This window comes from Sinocyclocheilus rhinocerous, unplaced genomic scaffold, assembly GCF_001515625.1.
Source record: "Sinocyclocheilus rhinocerous isolate Xijiao unplaced genomic scaffold, SAMN03320098_v1.1 scaffold89, whole genome shotgun sequence".
Taxonomy (NCBI): domain Eukaryota; kingdom Metazoa; phylum Chordata; class Actinopteri; order Cypriniformes; family Cyprinidae; genus Sinocyclocheilus; species Sinocyclocheilus rhinocerous.
In genome coordinates, this window is record NW_015653489.1 from 64502 (window position 1) to 83492 (window position 18991).

Consider the following 18991-nt stretch of genomic DNA (forward strand, 5'->3'; position numbering starts at 1 on the left):
CTAATATCAGTGCAGTGACACAAACCTTCCTCTAACGCTATGGCCTTGGCTGCGAAGTTAAAGTGTTTATCTATTTAAAGACGCCTGTGGGTGGCCTCAAGGCTCGTGGACACTGAGACGGAGGATATTCGAGCTCGCCGTGTGTGTGTTGACCCTGTCACTGATCCATCTGTGGCATAAGACACGATAAGGTAAATCCAGCAACACTGTGACTCTCTGTATCTGCTCTGTGTACGTCACCGGCGACCGCCAGATAATGAAAGATAAGCACATAGTTTCATTATTTACACTCCATACAAGAAAGAGCCCATGTTCGATAAAAATCACTAATGCAATAGTGAATGTAAACGATGATAATGGGAACATTTTGAAATTTTAAAGGGATACTTCACACAGAAATGAGCATTTTGTCATTATCCGTGTCATTGCAAACCTGCATGACTTTATTTCAGAATTTTAAGGAATTGATCTCGCTTTTCGTGCAACTATAATGAATGGAGATCAAGGCTTTCAAGTGCCATAAAGCACTATAGAAGTACCACAAAAAGTTCATGTGATTTGTGTGCTGTATTCCAATACTTCTGAAGCCATATGATTGAAACACACTGAAATGTAGGTAATTATTCACTGAAAATCAACTCTATCTTTCCTTGGAGTATTTATGATAGTTCATGAGAGAACGGCCTGATTAGGACCATTTTTGTTGATCAAGTGTATAGTCATGTTTTCTCTTCATTTACAATGAAGCAGTGTGTAGTTATCAGAGTAATGAGGTATAGACAGTGTTGGGGAAAGTTACTTTTAAAAGTAATGCATTACAATATTGCGTTACTCCCTAAAAAAGTAACTAATTACGTTACTTGGTTACTTTTTATGGAAACTGAATGTAATGCGTTACGTTACTTTTGTGTTACTTTTTAAATCTGCACAGGGCTTGCTTGTTGATATTCTAAACCAATCAAGAAAAAACAGCCCTAATATCGATTTGACATCAATATCAGTAGATACTCAAAAATTTGTATTGAGCAATACCTAATACAGCTCACACAACCGGTCTGAATGTTTCATTCATGAATCAAACTATTCCAGTTCTCGACTTAATGACTAAATCATCTAATGTTAGTCAGATTTGGAATAACATTTTCATTTTTAGGTAACGCTCCATACATGACCCCCATTTCAATAGGCACACAATCAGCTGAGTGGGACATAAACGCACAAATTTTGGGGCTTATATAAGGTGTATAAGGTCATGTTTGTCTTCCCCTATCTTCAGACTACTATGAATATTTATCCATTTGCACACAATTTAAAGAAAAAACAAAGTCAAAATAAGATTCTCTACTACCACAATTGCCCAGTGTTGATCCAGTGGGGCTAAATCTACTGTATAATAACTGTACATAAGTATCTGCTAAATGGCCTTTAATAATCAGACATAATTGAATAAGAAATCAGTTTATGATTATTATATCAGTTGTTGATTTGTGCATTACACCTGCTCGCTTTTCCCATCTTTGCTCTCTCTATTTCTTCTGTTCCTGGAACTGTGTGTTCCCTGCCATTTCTGGAGATGCTCTCCATTGGGATCCATGCTCTATGCAGTACAAGAGTCCAGTCCATGCTTAAAAAGACAATAAACACTGCAGTAGCTGACAAATAAACATGAACTTTTAATGCAACACAAAAAATGTATGCTATGTAAGGTTATACAATGTCTAATTCTAGCTGCTGTTACTGGTCAACAAGTTTTGCAACATTTGTAAATAACCTTTTAGCATTAGTTGTGTAGTTCAACAAGTACAAGCGTTCCATTAACATGAGATCATAAACACTGTCGGGCACTTATAAAACTATTTGGAAAAAAAGTTGTTTCAAGTAGTTTTAGTTGAAGAATATCAAACTGGTGTTTGCTAAATTAATTTCAGGTATATAGAAAACTTACTGCTATTTGTAACACTTAATGCAACAAGTAAAGACCTTTGCAGTCAAACACATACAATGCTGTGATTAAACTGCGATTCTTCTGTCTCAGAAGTGCTGCAGACCTGCGCTGTAGTGACCTCTGTTGGCATATAACACACTGGTTACATGAGAATTGCCTAAAGCAGTGCTTCTCAGTCCAGGTCCTGACTGCAGAGTGAAGGTCTCTTTTATTGAACACATGTAATTCAGATCATCAGCTCATTAGCAGGGAGTGTTTCAGATCATACAGTGCAGAATGAGCAGGACTGAGAGCCACTGACCTGCAGACTCACAAAACAGAGGTGAGTTTGATTGAACTGTAGACGTCCTTGGCATATGTTGTACTGGAATGGAATAGATTTTTTCCAGGATAGATATCACCTGAAAATCCTGAATGAGTGGCAACTCTTTAATGCAAAGGACACAACTGCAACATTTAAAGGAGACATATTATGCCCCTTTTTACAATATGTAATATAAGTCTCTGGTGTCCCCAGAATATGTCTGTGAAGTTTCAGCTCAAAACACTTCACAGATCATTTATTATATCATTTTCAAAATTCCCATTTTGAGTGGAAGCAGAAACACACTGTTTTTCGGGCCTGTTTCTTTAAATGCAAATGAGCTGCTGCTCCCGCGGGTACGAGCCTTTACAGCTCGTATCTGCTAAAAACATCTGTTTTGGTTCTGATTATCATGTTTATCGCGCTGAAATCATGCGTTTTAAACCAGTACCTTGAAATATCAGCAAAATGTTTTTCAGATTTGGAAAAGTCATGGAAATTACAATAGTTTTGAGAAAAAACTAGTAGTAGAGAAAAAAAAGAGGAATTACGGAGAATCAATAAATTATGAATAAATTAATAATTTACTGCCATCGTGTGGATCATTTGTAATTATGTAATCCATAAAAAGTAACTAATTGGATTACTACCATTTTACAATGTAACAATCTGATTACCTAATCTAGATTACATGCACTATATATATATATATATATATATATATATAAACACACACACATATATATCTATGGTTAAGGTGAGTCGTGAGTCATGTATTTAAGGCCACTTACTCACCTTAATGTAGTAATGAAGCTTGTCCGCTGCTGTCTGTTAGCCTGCTGAGAGTCATACATTAACAGTCCAGAAATCACTTGGATGGTTTCACTTTCCTGAGCTGGGAAATCTGCTGAACGCAGTTAATCGATTAAGTGCATCCAAAGCTCCCTATCAATTTCCATGAGGCTTCATAATACATATATCTCCAGCAACACACACTGCTGGACACGCTGCTTAGAGACATGGACGGATACACTGATGAACAGACAAATAAATAACCTATTAAATGTTAATTAAATGTTATCAAACACAGAATGCCAACACTTCACATATACTGAAAGAATAAGTGAAACTGGCCTTGTGCAACGTCACAAAAATAATGCATCAGGATCTCCAGCAGCACGTCTCATGTGATCCTGGACCACAAAACCAGTCATAAGGGTATTTTTTTTGAAATTGAGATTTATACATCATCTGAAAGCTGAATAATTAAGCTTTCCATTGATGTATGGTTTGTTAGGATAGGACAACATTTGGTTGAGATACAACTATTTGAAAATCTGGAATCTGAGGGTGCAAAAAAATCTAAATAATGAGAAAATCGCCTTTAAAGTTGTCCAGTGTAAATGCGTTCAGGGGGCATGGCCTTGGACGGCGATTGCAGGGAGGGTGGGACGTTCGCTTTCAGTGCTATCAGGCTAAAGTTAGCATTTTCCAAGATCTCCTATTGTACCTTTAATGCATCGTGTTTACTTCTGGAGCATCAGTGAATGTCTGAACCTTTTTTTAATAGTTGTGTATGAGTCCCTCAGTTGTCCTCAGTGTGAAGAGATGTATCTCAAAATCATACAGTCACTGCTGGAAAGGGTTCAAATATGCAGACGATGCTGAAAAACTGAAGAATCTGCAGGACCTGGAGGATTTTTCTGAAGAGCAGTGCTCGCCGGCTTCAGAAGATTAACCTTGAAGAATCTGCAGGACCTGGAGGATTTTTCTGAAGAGCAGTGCTCAGTTTAACTGTTCAGAACAAACAAGGGACTCATGAACAACCATCACAAAACAGAAAAACAGTGGTGGATCATTCAGGAAACAACACGCAGTATTAAGAACGTTTGAAGGGGGTTATTTGAATAATTTCAGCTATTTTTTTTGTCTTGTGGACTAAATGTAAACATCTTTTATGTAAAATATCTTACTCAGGACAGTACTAAATAAAAAATAACATGCATTTCGTATGATCTCTCTTATTTTAAAATTATTCCCATTTTCACAGGTTCTGCAAGGGGTTCACAAACTTTCGCATGCCACTGTATGTATGCATGTTTAAATATTTAATGTTTCACTTAATAAAGAATATGGTGTAACCAAGTAAAACATATTTTCCTTACACCTCAAATGTCACCTCAATCATATTTAAATGTATTTGTCAAGATTTATTTTCACAACTATGTTTTTCAATTGTCATAAAAGGGAAAAAAGTGGCAAATTTATATAGAAATGTGCCATTTGTGTTCTTTTTGCTTTTTTTTTTTTTTACAGGTTTGAAAATATACCAAAGTTTTATACCATTTTCAAAAAACTAATTGTTTTTAATATTTTATATATATACTTAAAGAAATCACTTAAAGATGAATATCATGTGGTGTAACCGAGTAAAGCATGACAACTCAGATGCATTAAATAAGGTGAGTGTACACATTATTTAATTATTATAAACATTATTATTATTATTATTAAAAATATTATTGTTATACAAAATGGTTATATTATTATAAATAGTATTATAAAAAAAAATTGTATTATCATAAAAATAATAAATGATTTAAGTTCATATCTATAAATATCTTGATTTTTAATTCATAAATTGCATAAAGTAGCTAACATCCTTAACTAACATCAGAAAAGGTCAAATAATCTGATGTTTTATGAGACTTATTAACCCTGACATACAGTCATGAGTGTCTGAAGGATTACTTTGATTTATTTTTTTAAATATTAAAAAGTAGTTTAAAATATTTTTTAAGAAAAATGTGACCCTGGAGCACAAAAGCAGTCTTAAGTCGCTGGGGTATATTTGTAGCAATAGCCAAAAATACATTGCATGGGTCAAAATTATAGATTTTTCTTTTATGCCAAAAATCATTAGGATATTAAGTAAAGATCATGTTCCATGAAGATATTTTGTACATTTCCTACCGTAAATATATCAAAACTTAATTTTTGATTAGTAATATGCATTGCTAAGAACTTAATTTGGACAACTTTAAAGATGATTTTCTTAATATTTAGATTTTTTTGCACCCTCAGATTCCAGATTTTTAAATAGTTGTATCTCGACCAAATATTGTCCTATCATAACAAACCATACATCAATGGAAAGCTTATTTATGATGTACAAATCTCAGTTAAAAAAAAATTACCCTTATGACTGGTTTTGTGGTCGAGGGTCACAAATAAAAGATTGTCAAACTACTTAATGTTTCTTTTCATTCTTTTAATGAGGCCTTTGTCTCCATTATGATATAATCAGGACTGTTGTATCATGACATTGCATTTATAGGTGCAGTCGTCATATGCGTGAATAGACTCCACATTGCTGTTTAAAAAACCTCAAGAATGTGCCAAAAACTTCACTGTAAGTGCATTACTGCAAACACAATTTTCGTTGGACAACTTTGGCTATTTAACCGAGGAACGAGTCTGCATTAGTGTCACCGTCAATAAAGCGTAACTTGTTTTGAAGCCAAAAGACTGGTTTAAAGATTCAGACAGAGTGTTTCTTGCTAACAGTTGGAGAAGGACGACGATTGACTGGAGGTGATCTTTATGGGCTGAAGCGAGTAACCAGCTCTTCAAATCATTGCTAATGGCCAGTCGCTCAAGCGTAAAGTGGCCGCTCTCGAGCCGTCGCAGACAATTTCGTCTTCGCATATCCTTAAGATCTTTATTGGGCGGTGCGGTCACAAATCAAAACTCATTAAGCAAAGGCCTCACTCATTTAGATTTAATAAATGTGACTTAAGGGCAACAGTGTTAGACAAAGTTAACTAAGTCACCATCATTAAGCGAAGTCGATGACATGCACGCTAAAACACGACTAGATTTGAAAGGTTTCGAAGTTTTTGTCAAAAAAGTGACATGCCGCAGGTTTCATGGGTGGCAGAACAAACAAGACTGAACTTTTGTTCGCTCATAAATATGCAGCGCTACAGCTTTAGACCTGCTGTTGCACTCTTTATGATATTATTTGTGCATCACCTCTACAGCAAGCCTAGTGTTCGAGTGAGGTAACACGAGTAAAAGTGCGACGCTAACTACTTAAAGGCAGAGTAAGTGATTTCTGGTAGCCAATGTTGATATTTGAAATCACCATTTTTAACACAGAAAAAGTTACATAGTGCGGCTTTAATAATGTTGCTACTGGATTGGAATATAGTCAGTTTTACTTTTGTTTGTTTTTTGTTTTTTTACACGCGGTTAGCATGAGATGACAGGCTTTCAGTAAAACACTGGTAGAAAACAAGCCACTTCAGTTCATTATTTTGAGGACAGAGTTCTGACGTTCTGCTTTGTTCAAAGACTTCATGAAACAGCTGATGACAAATAAGATCTATTTAGAGGCACGCAGCTCGCTTTTCCCAGTAAACACGAGGAAATACATCTTTAGAACATGACATTTAGACAAAACGCATGTTAAGTCAGAGGAAAAACAAGAGTCGCTTTTGGGAGCGTCGGTCTGAACATGAAAACAAAGTTATTTTCACGTTTAAAAATAGTTGTGAACTCACTCAATCACTTGGATTTGATTTCTCCATTTGTTTGGAAAGGTCAGCGGCGTAATGAAGATGAGTGTGTCTGTAGTTCATTAGTCAGGCAGCGTGTCGTCTCAAAGGTATCACGACCGCTGGCATTTCAAATCAAACACAACAGGACCTCAAATTAATTCATGTAAAAGGCCAGGAGCAAACGACATCACTGCAAACACTTGCTTTTTAATTTTATGGCAAAAAACAAACACACTGTGAAGTGCAGTTATTACCTTGAGCTCCAATATCACCTTAACTTTTAACTGTAAGTGGTGACCTTTGACCCTTTCCTATAATTCTATGATAGTCCACTTTATATGTCATAGTGTTTATAATTTATGACAAGGTAAAGTCAACATGACCGATGAAAGTGGCAAAGTAAGTACCTATGAAATATTTACTTACATTCTGTTGGCAGCAGACAGAGACGTAACGCTTTCAAGAAAATTGTTTTGAGGAAAAAAGATGATTATATTGTTATTTTTTGTCTTTTTGATTTGATAATTTATTTATAATGTTACAAAGATTACTATGTCAAATAAACTGTTCTTTTGATTTTTCTGTTCATCAAAGAATCTTGAAATTAGCATACATTAGAATGATTTCTGAAGGATCACGTGACACTGAAAACTGGAGAAATGATGCTGAAAATTCAGATTTGCATCGCAGAAATAAATTACATTTTAACATGTATACACATAAAGAACAGTTCTTTTAAATTGTAATAATATTTTACTGTTTTTTGAACAAATTAATGCAGCCTTGGTCAGCAAAAGAGACTTATTTAAAAATAAACAAACAAATAAATAAATAAATACCTTACTGACCTCAATGAGTATTGTATACATATTATTATATATGTATATTAAGAAAGGAAATTAGATTTAAAATAACCACCACTTTTTATTTGGACAGTTATATAGCTGTTCACACACATACACACACACACACACACACACACACACACACACACAAATCTGCTCCCAGAAAGGCATTTCTCTCTCTCTGTCCAGAAGGGGGAGCTCATGGTCCTCTGTACTCCATGTATTGGCTCTGATCTATTATCCATAAGCATTATTATGGAAATGGTGACCCTCTGTAACCTCCACGGGTTCCTCCTTAAACAGATGGACACGTTCAGTCATGCGCTCTGACTGCTGCGCCGTAATGAGGAGCTTTCACTTGCGCGGGACGACGGGAACATTCGCTCTCCTTACGAGCCAATCACCTCCCTCTCATCCCATCACTCAAGGGAAACGCTCTTTGTAATTGCCTGGATTCACTTTGACTGGAGGAAGTCAGGTAAGAGTGAACTAATTAGCCGAAGCATCAAGATACGGGCCCCCCAAAAAGAGATCCACGGAAGCTGGATCACTCCATATCCAATTACTTCCAAGGATGTGAGGAGCACGGCATTGGGGGGATTACGGGTTATGAGCCAGACTCTCGGGTGTTTGCGCTTTGACATCGCTGCCCTTTGGATTCAGAGCCGCTCTGCTCTTTAGGAGAGCTCAAAAACAAGGCCAGGTGCTGAAGGACACTCCAGCTTCCGGAGGAAGAAGGTAATGGAGAGGTGAAGCGACTCTCGGTGGTGTTGCGTAAAGAAGAAATGAGAAACATCTCCAGGGCTCCACAGAGAGATCTAATTAGTCTGTTTATGTGATCATTTGAAAAGTGGAGGATTCCTGTCAGGACTAAATAAAGTACATAAATAGCACAACAACACAAAATAATGGTATTCCAGAGAATATCTGTGCTTGTCGATGTGAAAACCACAGCCATTTGTCAAAAGCAGGCTGAATGACAGTGATGGAGTCCACATAAAGGCTGGTGAATTGATGCACACGGCTCTCCGGCTAAGTGCTCTGATGGAGCGGCTGGAGCTTCCCAAAAATAGAGGAACGAGGAGAGGAAAACAGGACACGTACTGTACGCTCGCCACGCGACCTTCCGCTGCTCCTGCATCTGTGCACGTGTTGTTTTCCTCGTCCGAGTTCAAAAACCTCTAAACCGGTAAAAGCTGGAGAGTGAGCTGACGAACAGCATCTGAAGAGGAACTCGAGGTTCACATTTAATGGAACTGATGCATTTAAAGGAATATTCTGGGTTCAGTACAAGTTAAGCTCAGTCAGCATTTGTGGCGAAATGCTGATTACTATATATATATAAAAATAAAAAAAACACGCTGTAATTAATGCAGATTTAAATAAAATACAATGATTTATTAACTTAAAATATATGTAATTTTTATACACACACACACACACACACACATATATATATATATATAAATAAATTTAGGATAACTTATCCTAAATTATAGTAAGATTTTTTTATTAAGATTTTAAAAAAAAGTCTGTTCTGCTCATCAACACTGCATTTATTGTTCAAAAATACAGAAAAAAACTGTAAAATTGTGAAATATTATTGTAATTTGAAAAAAAGTTTTTTTATGTGAATATATTTTAAAATGTAATTTATTTCTGTGATCAAAGCTGAATTTTCAGCATCATTACTCCAGTCTTCAGTGTCACATGATCCTTCAGAAATCATTCTAATATGCTGATTTATTATCAGTGTTGGAAACCGTTGTGCTGCTTATTTATTTAATTATGGGAACCTGTGATACTTTTTTAGAAATAAAAAGTTGAAAAGAACATAATTTATTTAAAATAGAAATATTTTGAAACCATATACACTTCTGTTCAATAGTTTGGGATCAGCAATTTTTTCTTTTCTTTCTTTCTTCCTTTCTCTCTCTCTCTCTCTTTTTTTTGGGAAGAAAATGGTACTTTTATTCAGCAAGGATGTGTTAAATCTGTGACTTGCTAGAATTGTTAGAACTTAATGTTATTGTTTTTAATTAAATTGCAGAATGTCTTTTTTTAAGCAAAATATTTAAATTTACAACTATGTTGCCATGAAAATACTGCATATTCATAAGAGAACAACTTTAAAGCTCACATAATGCATTTGTCAATAAAATAATGAATATAGGTGATTTTATAAAAGCATCAGCCTCACATTTTTGCGTTTAAATCCTTCAAAAATGGGCCCCATTCAATTCAATTGTAAGTGCCTCACCATAATCTAGATTTGTATTTCTTAATTAATTTAAGAAAATGGTATGAGTTAAAACACATTTTAGTGGTATGCCACAAATGCTGATGATTACACTTGCATTAAGCTGGAATGATGAGACATTTAAACAACACGGTGTGCCATGGGACAAAAAACTGAGCATTGAAATATTCATATTTAAGAGACAGAATCCTCTAACTTGTTCATGTTCTATCCACTTATATTTCAGTCCATCTGGAGTGTATATATTAAAAATGCATGGCAAAAAGAAATAATAATGAATTAAGGATTGTTCGACGACGGAAGAAACAATCATTAGCCATTATTAATTCATGTTTGAGAGGCCAAATGTCTGACAAGCATTTGAAACTAATTTTTCATACATATGGCCCAAGGAAATGGAAAAGGGGCAGTGGGAACCAATCATGTGAAGCCTTAGTTTCCCTCAGCAATAAGTGAAAAAATAACCTTACAAATTGCACAACACAAGAGCATTAGTGACGCTTGAATGTGCCGCCGGAAGAGTCTTCTCTCCTCTCTGAACGAGACGTTTACTGCTGACTAACAGACAAACACCCACACATACACCGCTCTGATTGTTAATTAGACTTCACAAGCTCTGCGCAAAAACAGCAGCGCTGCTTACCAGTCCACTGCATGAAAAACCCCACATATAAAAAAAGATATGAGATGGGAAAACACAGCAGACCGGCTCAGATCACTTGGGGAAGAGCGGAGGAGCGTTCCTTTGGTCAGCAGCTTAAGCAGGAAAAGCCTGAAGGTTTGAACGGACGTGTGTGGCATAAATCTGATCTTTATCCCACGATTCCTCTTTTAATTAGCAGCGGTGCTGAGAGTGGAACTTTTGAAGATTTTAGAAGCGCTGGCCTAGATTGTTAAACTAATAAAGTGGTCTGGCTGCAGATTTTGTTGTTCTTTTTTTATTTAAAAATAGCAAGTTATTTAAACATTTACAGGATATGTGAACAAAAGATTCTATGCAACTGTTTTCTGCAGCCTATACAGAAGAGAAAAGAAATATATTCCTGTTATTTATATATTTTTTTCTTTTTTTACAAATCAGAGGTGAAACAAGAACATGTATGTTGACAGTTCAAGTCCTCGGTTCAGCAAACCCTGATTTTTACCCGATGAGTTTTCCGTTGTGTTGTACAAGCGTACGGTCCGTTCACGTGCTGCACATAAACACACACGCCGAAGTGTGCTCGTGTGTACACATACTAAATCATACTACACACACACACCATAGTCTTGAGGATCTCCAGGTCTAGAGTGTCTAGAGGGGCGGCGGATGGACGCGGAGAGCTGGCAGGTGATTGGTTGTGACCCCTCCGGTCCATCAGCCGTTTTTGTTTTTCTAGCGGGAACCCCGACCCGTGTCTCTACGCCATCTTAATGCCCTCAAACCCACAGAACTTCCAGCGTTTCTCCAGACTCGCCCCGACGCCCGTCAACTCCTGCTTAAACGTGCAGGGCAGCCGACCCAGAAGAGTCTCCACCTCTGTGGTGCTGATCTGAAACGACAAGAACATCGACCGTTAGACCCATCCAAACCAATCACGGCTCTGAGACTACTAGTGAAAATGCTTCTGTTTTTCCAATTTAAAGGGGGTCATGAACTGAGAAACCAAATTCCCTTGATTATTTTTTGACATATATGAGGTTATTGTGCTATAAAAACATCCTGTAAGTTTTAGGGATGGGCATTCCAAGCAAAAATAATATTCGAAAATCGCTGGGTATTATTCGATTATTACTCGAAAAATCGCACCCCTCCCCCGCATGCACGCACAAACACCCATAAACAGAGAGAGCGGGAGAGAGACGGGATTCACGCTTTCAATCTGTATGATAAACGGTTTAATTCAGAAGATAGGCTACCTTAACTCAAGCCATATAATGATTGTAAAGTGCTGAAACAAATTACTATAATAAACATAACCGAATGATAGCACTTATTAACATAACAGTCCGTCGATTAGCATAAATGAACTGCTCATAAGGCTAGGACATTTCCATTTAAAAAAATGTAATCCCTAAAGGGAATAAATACGAGATGGGAGGAAAAAATTCTTCAATATCTTCTGTCGCAAATATATCGTTGGGTAATTAATACTGCATCAGGGAGCCGTTATTAATAAGCGGGGCATTGAAATCACTTTTGAACGCGTGCTTGTTTTTTACTTTCACTTTCGAGATTCGCGATCACACTACGGAGCAGCACTCTGCAGTACTTACCACACATTTTACAAGATTAGATGTTTCTCAGTGGTGCTCAGGATCTGCAAATCATCCGCCATCATCCTATCAGTCATCTATCCTTACTCTGTTTATGTGGTAAGTGAAATGTTATGTACTGTAATGTAACAGGCTACCGCTAGCAAGCGGCTAACCATGTCCCTTTAGTGGCTCCATAGAGCGCGTTATTTGTTTTCCGCGCCTTTCTGAACACGGATTCGGCCACACCTCTAACCTAGTCGGGGGTGTTTGTGGTCCGCACAGCACTCTTATTTGACATCGTCCCAAGTTACTGTAACCGTTATATCCTACGCAAGTCTTTTTTTAATGCCACGCAAGTCTACAGTGTGCGCGCGAGACAATGTGTTAGGAAAACATAGGGAAATTTTTTAAGACAATCGCACAACCTATTCGATATTCTCTAATTAAATCAACTAATCGAATATTCGAAAATCGTGACCCATCCCTAGTAGGTTTCAAACTTTCTCGTTAGTCTAAAAACAGCTTATTATGTAAATAATGAGAGACGAACGTGCAGGTCTATGCAGAAACCAAATGATAAAGATGCTCTGAAGACAACAAGCCGCTGTGCAGTGCCAAGTTGAGGAAAAACAGTCTTTGCATTGCCTTCCTTCTGATCCCAACGTTAGGAAAGACTGAATGAACTTTATTTGTAATGAAGATCCAGACCGCATCAGTATGAAATTGGTCCTTTGTTCACTTCATTTTACCGCGGATTCGTTTACAAACAAGGCACTCTTCGACGCAGGATTTTCAGAAAGATTGAAACTAAAAGACGATGCTGTGCGACTATATTGGATCCGACAGTAATGTCGCAAAACACACAAGTGTGAATAACTGTTTTTATTACGTGATCACTATTGCTTTGTCTGTAAAACAGATCGTCTGAAATGAGTATTTATGCGTTTTTAACCCAAATCACAGCAGCGTTAGTCTATGAGCAATGAATGTATGCTGTCAAACATACACAACTGTTAGCCAATCATAGCAGTGGGCGTTTACTTCCGTTTACTTTGCCTATTCAAACAGAGCGTTCTGATGAGGGGGGCTAAAAACAGGACAGAAAATAGCGTATTATTTTAAAATTATGAGTTTTTTTGATGTAAAAATCTTGATAACAGTGGACCTCAGAGAACAGTACAAAATAAAAAACAAAGGCAGTTCATGACCCCTTTAAAGGAATATTTGATTCATACTCATTTGTATAGCACTTTTCACAATACAGATCATTTCAAAGCAGCTTAAAATGCACGTTTCAATGATACATATTGCATTAAATCAAGAGCTTCCACTGAATCGCTTTGAGCCCCAGCGAGCAGCCACAGGTGTCTGTCTCAAGGAAAAACTCCATCAGTGGTGAGGTGTTGGAGAAAAACCTTGAAGGAAACATACTCATCTGGGGCCAATCGTCTGAAATGAGTATTTATGCGTTTTTAACCCAAATCACAGCAGCGTTAGTCTATGAGCAATGAATGTATGCTGTCAAACATACACAACTGTTAGCCAATCACAGCAGTGGGCGTTTACTTCCGTTTACTTTGCCTATTCAAACAGAGCATTCTGATGAGGGGGGCTAAAAACAGGACAGAAAATAGCGTATTATTTTAAAATTATGAGTTTTTTTGATGTAAAAATCTTGATAACAGTGGACCTCAGAGAACAGTACAAAATAAAAAACAAAGGCAGTTCATGACCCCTTTAAAGGAATATTTGATTCATACTCATTTGTATAGCACTTTTCACAATACAGATCATTTCAAAGCAGCTTAAAATGCACGTTTCAATGATACATATTGCATTAAATCAAGAGCTTCCACTGAATCGCTTTGAGCCCCAGCGAGCAGCCACAGGTGTCTGTCTCAAGGAAAAACTCCATCAGTGGTGAGGTGTTGGAGAAAAACCTTGAAGGAAACATACTCATCTGGGGCCAATTCTCCTCTAGCAACGAAATAATGTCATATGACAGTAAAACACAGCTCCAAGATACTACCAGTGACACATTCTCCTAAAAAGACAATATGATGCGATCTTTCAAAGCATTACTAAGGCAGTTAATATAGCTTGTGATTGTAATGATTGCAATTTGAAGATAATACAATGGCAGTCCTGCATTGTTGGCATATTCAGGGTCAAATACAAGTTAAGTTCATTTGACAGTTTTTATGGAATAATGTTGATTACAACAAAGATTAATTTAGACTTGTCAGTTTTTTAAAGCCAAAATCTGGGTTAGAGTAAGGCACTTACAATTAAAGTGAATGGGGCTAATTTGTAAAAGTTTAATTATATTTATTTAGTTTCTTTAAATCTGTAAATGGGTCTTAAAAATGTCTTTAAATGTCTTAAATTTACCTTCATAAAACCAGTAAAAATCCTGTAAAATCTCACTGTTTCAATAGTACAGCCACAAGATATAAACAATGTGCATGTTAACATGAATTTAGCATAAAAAAAAAAAGGTTTTACTTTTTTACATTGCCAACATAATGCTCAAAACCCCAAAGTGACTGCAAATTCACAGCTCAAATAATACACAATTTTAAATTAAAAATATATGCTTCACATTTCTGCTTTTAAAATTGGACCCATTTCCTCCATTCTATTTGTTTGTTTGCGTTAAAGGAAATTAGGCATAAATAGAAATTATGTTTGTATTATGTGTGCCATTATTACCCAGCATTATGCCACAAATGCTGCTGATTGTGCTTAATTTATATGCAACCTGAATTATTCCTTTGATACTCATAATCAAGCCAGATCAATGTCACAAATATACTTGATTACTTAAATATTGCAGAATGCATTCCATTTTCATTTTACATTTGCCCTGCATTTTACTAAAACTTCCCAGGTTTAACTCTGATTTAGAATTTTTGATGTGCGTTCAGATTTTTTGGATCCCACTATATATAAGCGCAGCATGATGTGAATTGTGTTCTTCACAGGATCGTGAAACCCACTTGCAGCAGCTTATCGAGTGGCAGGCAGAGCGACGTGAACGGCGGTTTATCAATTAAACCCTCCCACCGGGGTGCATTGTTTTTAGTGCAAACGAGCGGAGTGTTGATGAAGATATGAAGGCATGTGTGCGCCGCGGAGAGCGAGAGCGTGGGCATCCACAGCCGGAGGGCTTCAACTCAAAACTGAAAAGATATAGAGGCTCATTTTCACCCTCCATCTGTAAGTGTAAATTAGTCACTGTGTGACACGAAAGCAGAGCGAGAGAGCGAGATAAAGCCTGAGAGATGAAGGAAAATAAAGAGTAATCAACACTGCGCTATAGTAAGATGAGCGCTTTATTTCAGCATTAAACATTTTGGCAGGAAAAGCTTGAGGATTTTATTTGAGAACAGGAAGATGAAAACACAGACACACACACACACACACACACACACTCTCTCTTTCTCTCTCTCTCTCTCTCTCTCTCTCACACACACACACGTGGGAAATGTGTGTGTGGTCCTGCTGTGAGCGTGAGAGCTGAGCTTTACACCGCAAGCTCTTTCTGTCTGCTCAAGGGCTGTTTACTCAGCAGAACATTAGAATGGCAAGCAGACCGCCATACTTTCAGTGTGTGTGTGTGTGTGTGTGCAGGTGCTGTAAAAAGCAGTAAATACATTCAGTCTGAGTGAGTAGCCTGTGTGCATGTGTCAAGGTTATAATCACTAATGAAAAGTTTTATGAAGATGGAAACTGGTAAAATAAATATTTTTTGCACTCTATCTATCCATCCATCCATCCATCCATCCATCCAGTATAAATGCATGCAAATTACAGTGAAGTGCAACAGTTACCGTACAGTGTTCAGCAGTGGTCAAAAAGGACTTAACCCTTTAGGCGCCAGGGTTTTCAAAAGCATCAAGATTTCAAAAGCTTGTGGCTTGAAAGGGCTTAAAGATAGAGATCTAATGTAAATTAGAAAAATGTTGGGCATGACCGAAAGTTTATGTGGGGTGTAAATATACTCATCTAATTTGCATATTGTGACGTAATCAGGGGTGGCCATCTTGAATTTTTATAATATTCAGGAAATAGTAGATATTGAATAGATGTTTGAACTTATTTGCATGTTTTTTTAATTTTTTTTTTTATTCTTGTCGCAATTTTGCGACTTTGGTGCTTAGAGGGTTAAACAGTGAATTTTGGATCGATTTCTTCTTGTAAACTCAGAGATGTGGATTCCAATTAAATTACCACACAACCTTGGTGTCTGTCAAAAAACTGGGGACTTTTACACGGGTGGTGGGAGAAAAACACAGACATTCTGGATTCGGACGGCAGTAAAATCCCAGACTAACCCCTGCAAGTGTAGAAAATGGCTTACATCCCCACAAGAAACAATTACCGTCCGAATCGGGCTTACCATGAGAGCGATGTCTGATTATTGAAAGTGCAGATTCTTTTCAATGAACCAGCTGAATTGATTCACGAATCACTCTAAACGATTCATTCACGAGTTGGACCATTTGCAGCTGTTCATAAATAAACAGCTCAATGATTTAATGATCTTGTCAAAATGAGCCAAGAACAGCGACATAGTCTGAGCTTGAATGTACATGTTACTGATGGTACAAAAAGTAAGTTAATAATGTTGAATTTTAGTATTGATTAGTGTACAGTAAATGAAAATCATATTTATGTCATGATTCAGTTATTTGTGAACTAAATCTGCATTTGTGTGTCACACTCTGTAAGAGGTTGGTTATTTTTGGTAAAATAATACAAATTAATGCCCATGCATCTTACCCACCGCTGTAGCCGTTTCAAATGATACAAAACCACATATTTACACAAACGTTGTTTTTCTTAATTTTTGAAAAACTATATGGCATAATACTATATGACATACATGTTTGCCAGCTTGAAATATTAGTAGCTTAATTGGATATTTTAGTACATTAAAGTTTGGTGTTTTAGTACAGTATAAAAAGTTTTGATAATAAAAGTTAGTAAAACTTACAATACATATTACATGAATGCACTAATCTTTTTTATTAGTGTTTAGTAATGACTAGTCTGACAACAGCTGGCTGCAAAAATATCAGAGGGTTCATTGATCAGTACTAATTACTTTTGATACTTAAGTACATTAAATAACGTGTTTTTTGCACTTTTACTCATAAAATTGAAATCAAATACTTCTACTAGAGTCATATTTCATTAGGGCATCTGTACTTTTACCCGAGTACTTGATTTGTGTTCTTCATCCACCACTGATCAAAGGCCCAAAAAAGGCTCGCTACTTTAGTCTCAAAAGAAACACTTGAATATAATTCAAAGGTTTTGTCATGAGCAGCACAAACTTTGGTGAATCCAGCGATTAGTTGTTCTCCTGTGTGGGCCTTATGACTCAAGACGCTGAATCAGAACGACTCCGGAGACGCCAGAGTGATGATAGCCACAATTTACTGCCAAATCTGACACTTTTATAGCACGTTTAATTTTCAGTAAGTACTGCAGCTGCATTCTTATAATTGTGACAAATAAAACTTTGCGCATAAACTTCAAAGACGTGACTGTTTCAGGGTGCAGTTTGTTTGACGGAACGGCTGCAATAAACCATAAAACTACTGAAGCTAAATAAAAAATAAAATTGCATCATTATAACTAACTGAAAATGAGAAGTAAAAATAAAAGGAGTGAAATGTGTGTGTGTGTCATACCTTGGTGTCCAGCCGTTGTAAATAGGAGCAGATATATTCGATGCTGGCCCCAAAAGGATGGACGTGAAGAAACGTTGAGATAATTCCTGTGGAAGAAAAGCCAAAGATGAAAAACTGATAGATTTTTCAGTACAGTATTAATATAAAATCTGTTTCAAAACCTTTCAGAAGCTGCCAGTTTTTAAGACCAAGTACGAACTAAAATTAACCTCATAAATGACTGATTTTATACACTGAACAGTGTATATATATATATAATATAAAATAACAAATTACTGTATTTTGAATAAAGTATATTTATATAAATAGATAAATTGGCTTAATATGTAAATTAATTCGTATTTGTATAGTTATTTAAAGGGCACCTATTATGCAAAATCCACTTTTACATGATGTTTGGACATAAATGTGTGTTGGCAGTGTGTGAACACAACCACCCTTCAATGATAAAAATCCACCCACTCCTTATTTTTTAATCCCGTGTAAACCAAGTCAGTCTCACTCGTTTTGATTCTCATGCAGTGTGATGTCACATTCTATAGGGCGGGGCCACAGGGGTTGATTGACAGCTCTGCATTGCTATAGTTTCCTCCCTCAGCGGTTGTACGCTGTCCTCCTTTTTCTCCGCGCTCGAGCAGCTGTAACGTCAACAATGTCTCGCAAGCAATCCCGATGCCCTGTGTTTCCATGTAACGCCCGTTTCACACCGCACGCGTAAGCAGAGCGTATTTTTTTCGCCGCTCATGTTAACAGATTAGAGCATTCACACCGCATGCAGAGGTATTTATCAATACTGTGTGCCTTTTTACCCCGTGATTGTGAAACACGAAACACCTCGCTTGATTTTACAGTGAAATGTGTCATTTTTCATGTTAATCAGGTACATTTTGATCAGGAAAAATGCACTGTGGCTTTAATTCAACGTAAGCGGTGCAGTAAAAATAGACTCGTGCTGAAACTATCGCGGCACTGAAGCTTCTGCTCTGCTCCTGCTACGCGCTGCCGCACCGCAATAGTTTCGGCACCGAGTCTATTTTTACTGCACCGCTTACGTTGAATTAAAGCCACAGTGCATTTTTCCTGATCAAAATGTACCTGATTAACATGAAAAATGACACATTTCACTGTAAAATCA

At 36.9% G+C, this 18991-nt stretch overlaps 1 protein-coding gene across 1 annotated transcript in view; it reads right to left on the reverse strand.

The window, feature by feature from the left end:
• Positions 1-10999: 10999 nt before the first annotated feature.
• The window catches only part of LOC107716365 (ecto-NOX disulfide-thiol exchanger 2-like), a 253672-nt gene continuing 245680 nt past the window's right edge, over positions 11000-18991 (reverse strand). The window contains exons 16-17 of the mRNA XM_016522775.1: positions 17857-17942; positions 11000-11448 (exon numbers count right to left, since the gene is read on the reverse strand). Coding sequence (XP_016378261.1) covers positions 11317-11448; positions 17857-17942 — 218 coding nt within the window. The 3' untranslated portion in view covers positions 11000-11316. The remainder of the gene's footprint in view (positions 11449-17856; positions 17943-18991) is intronic.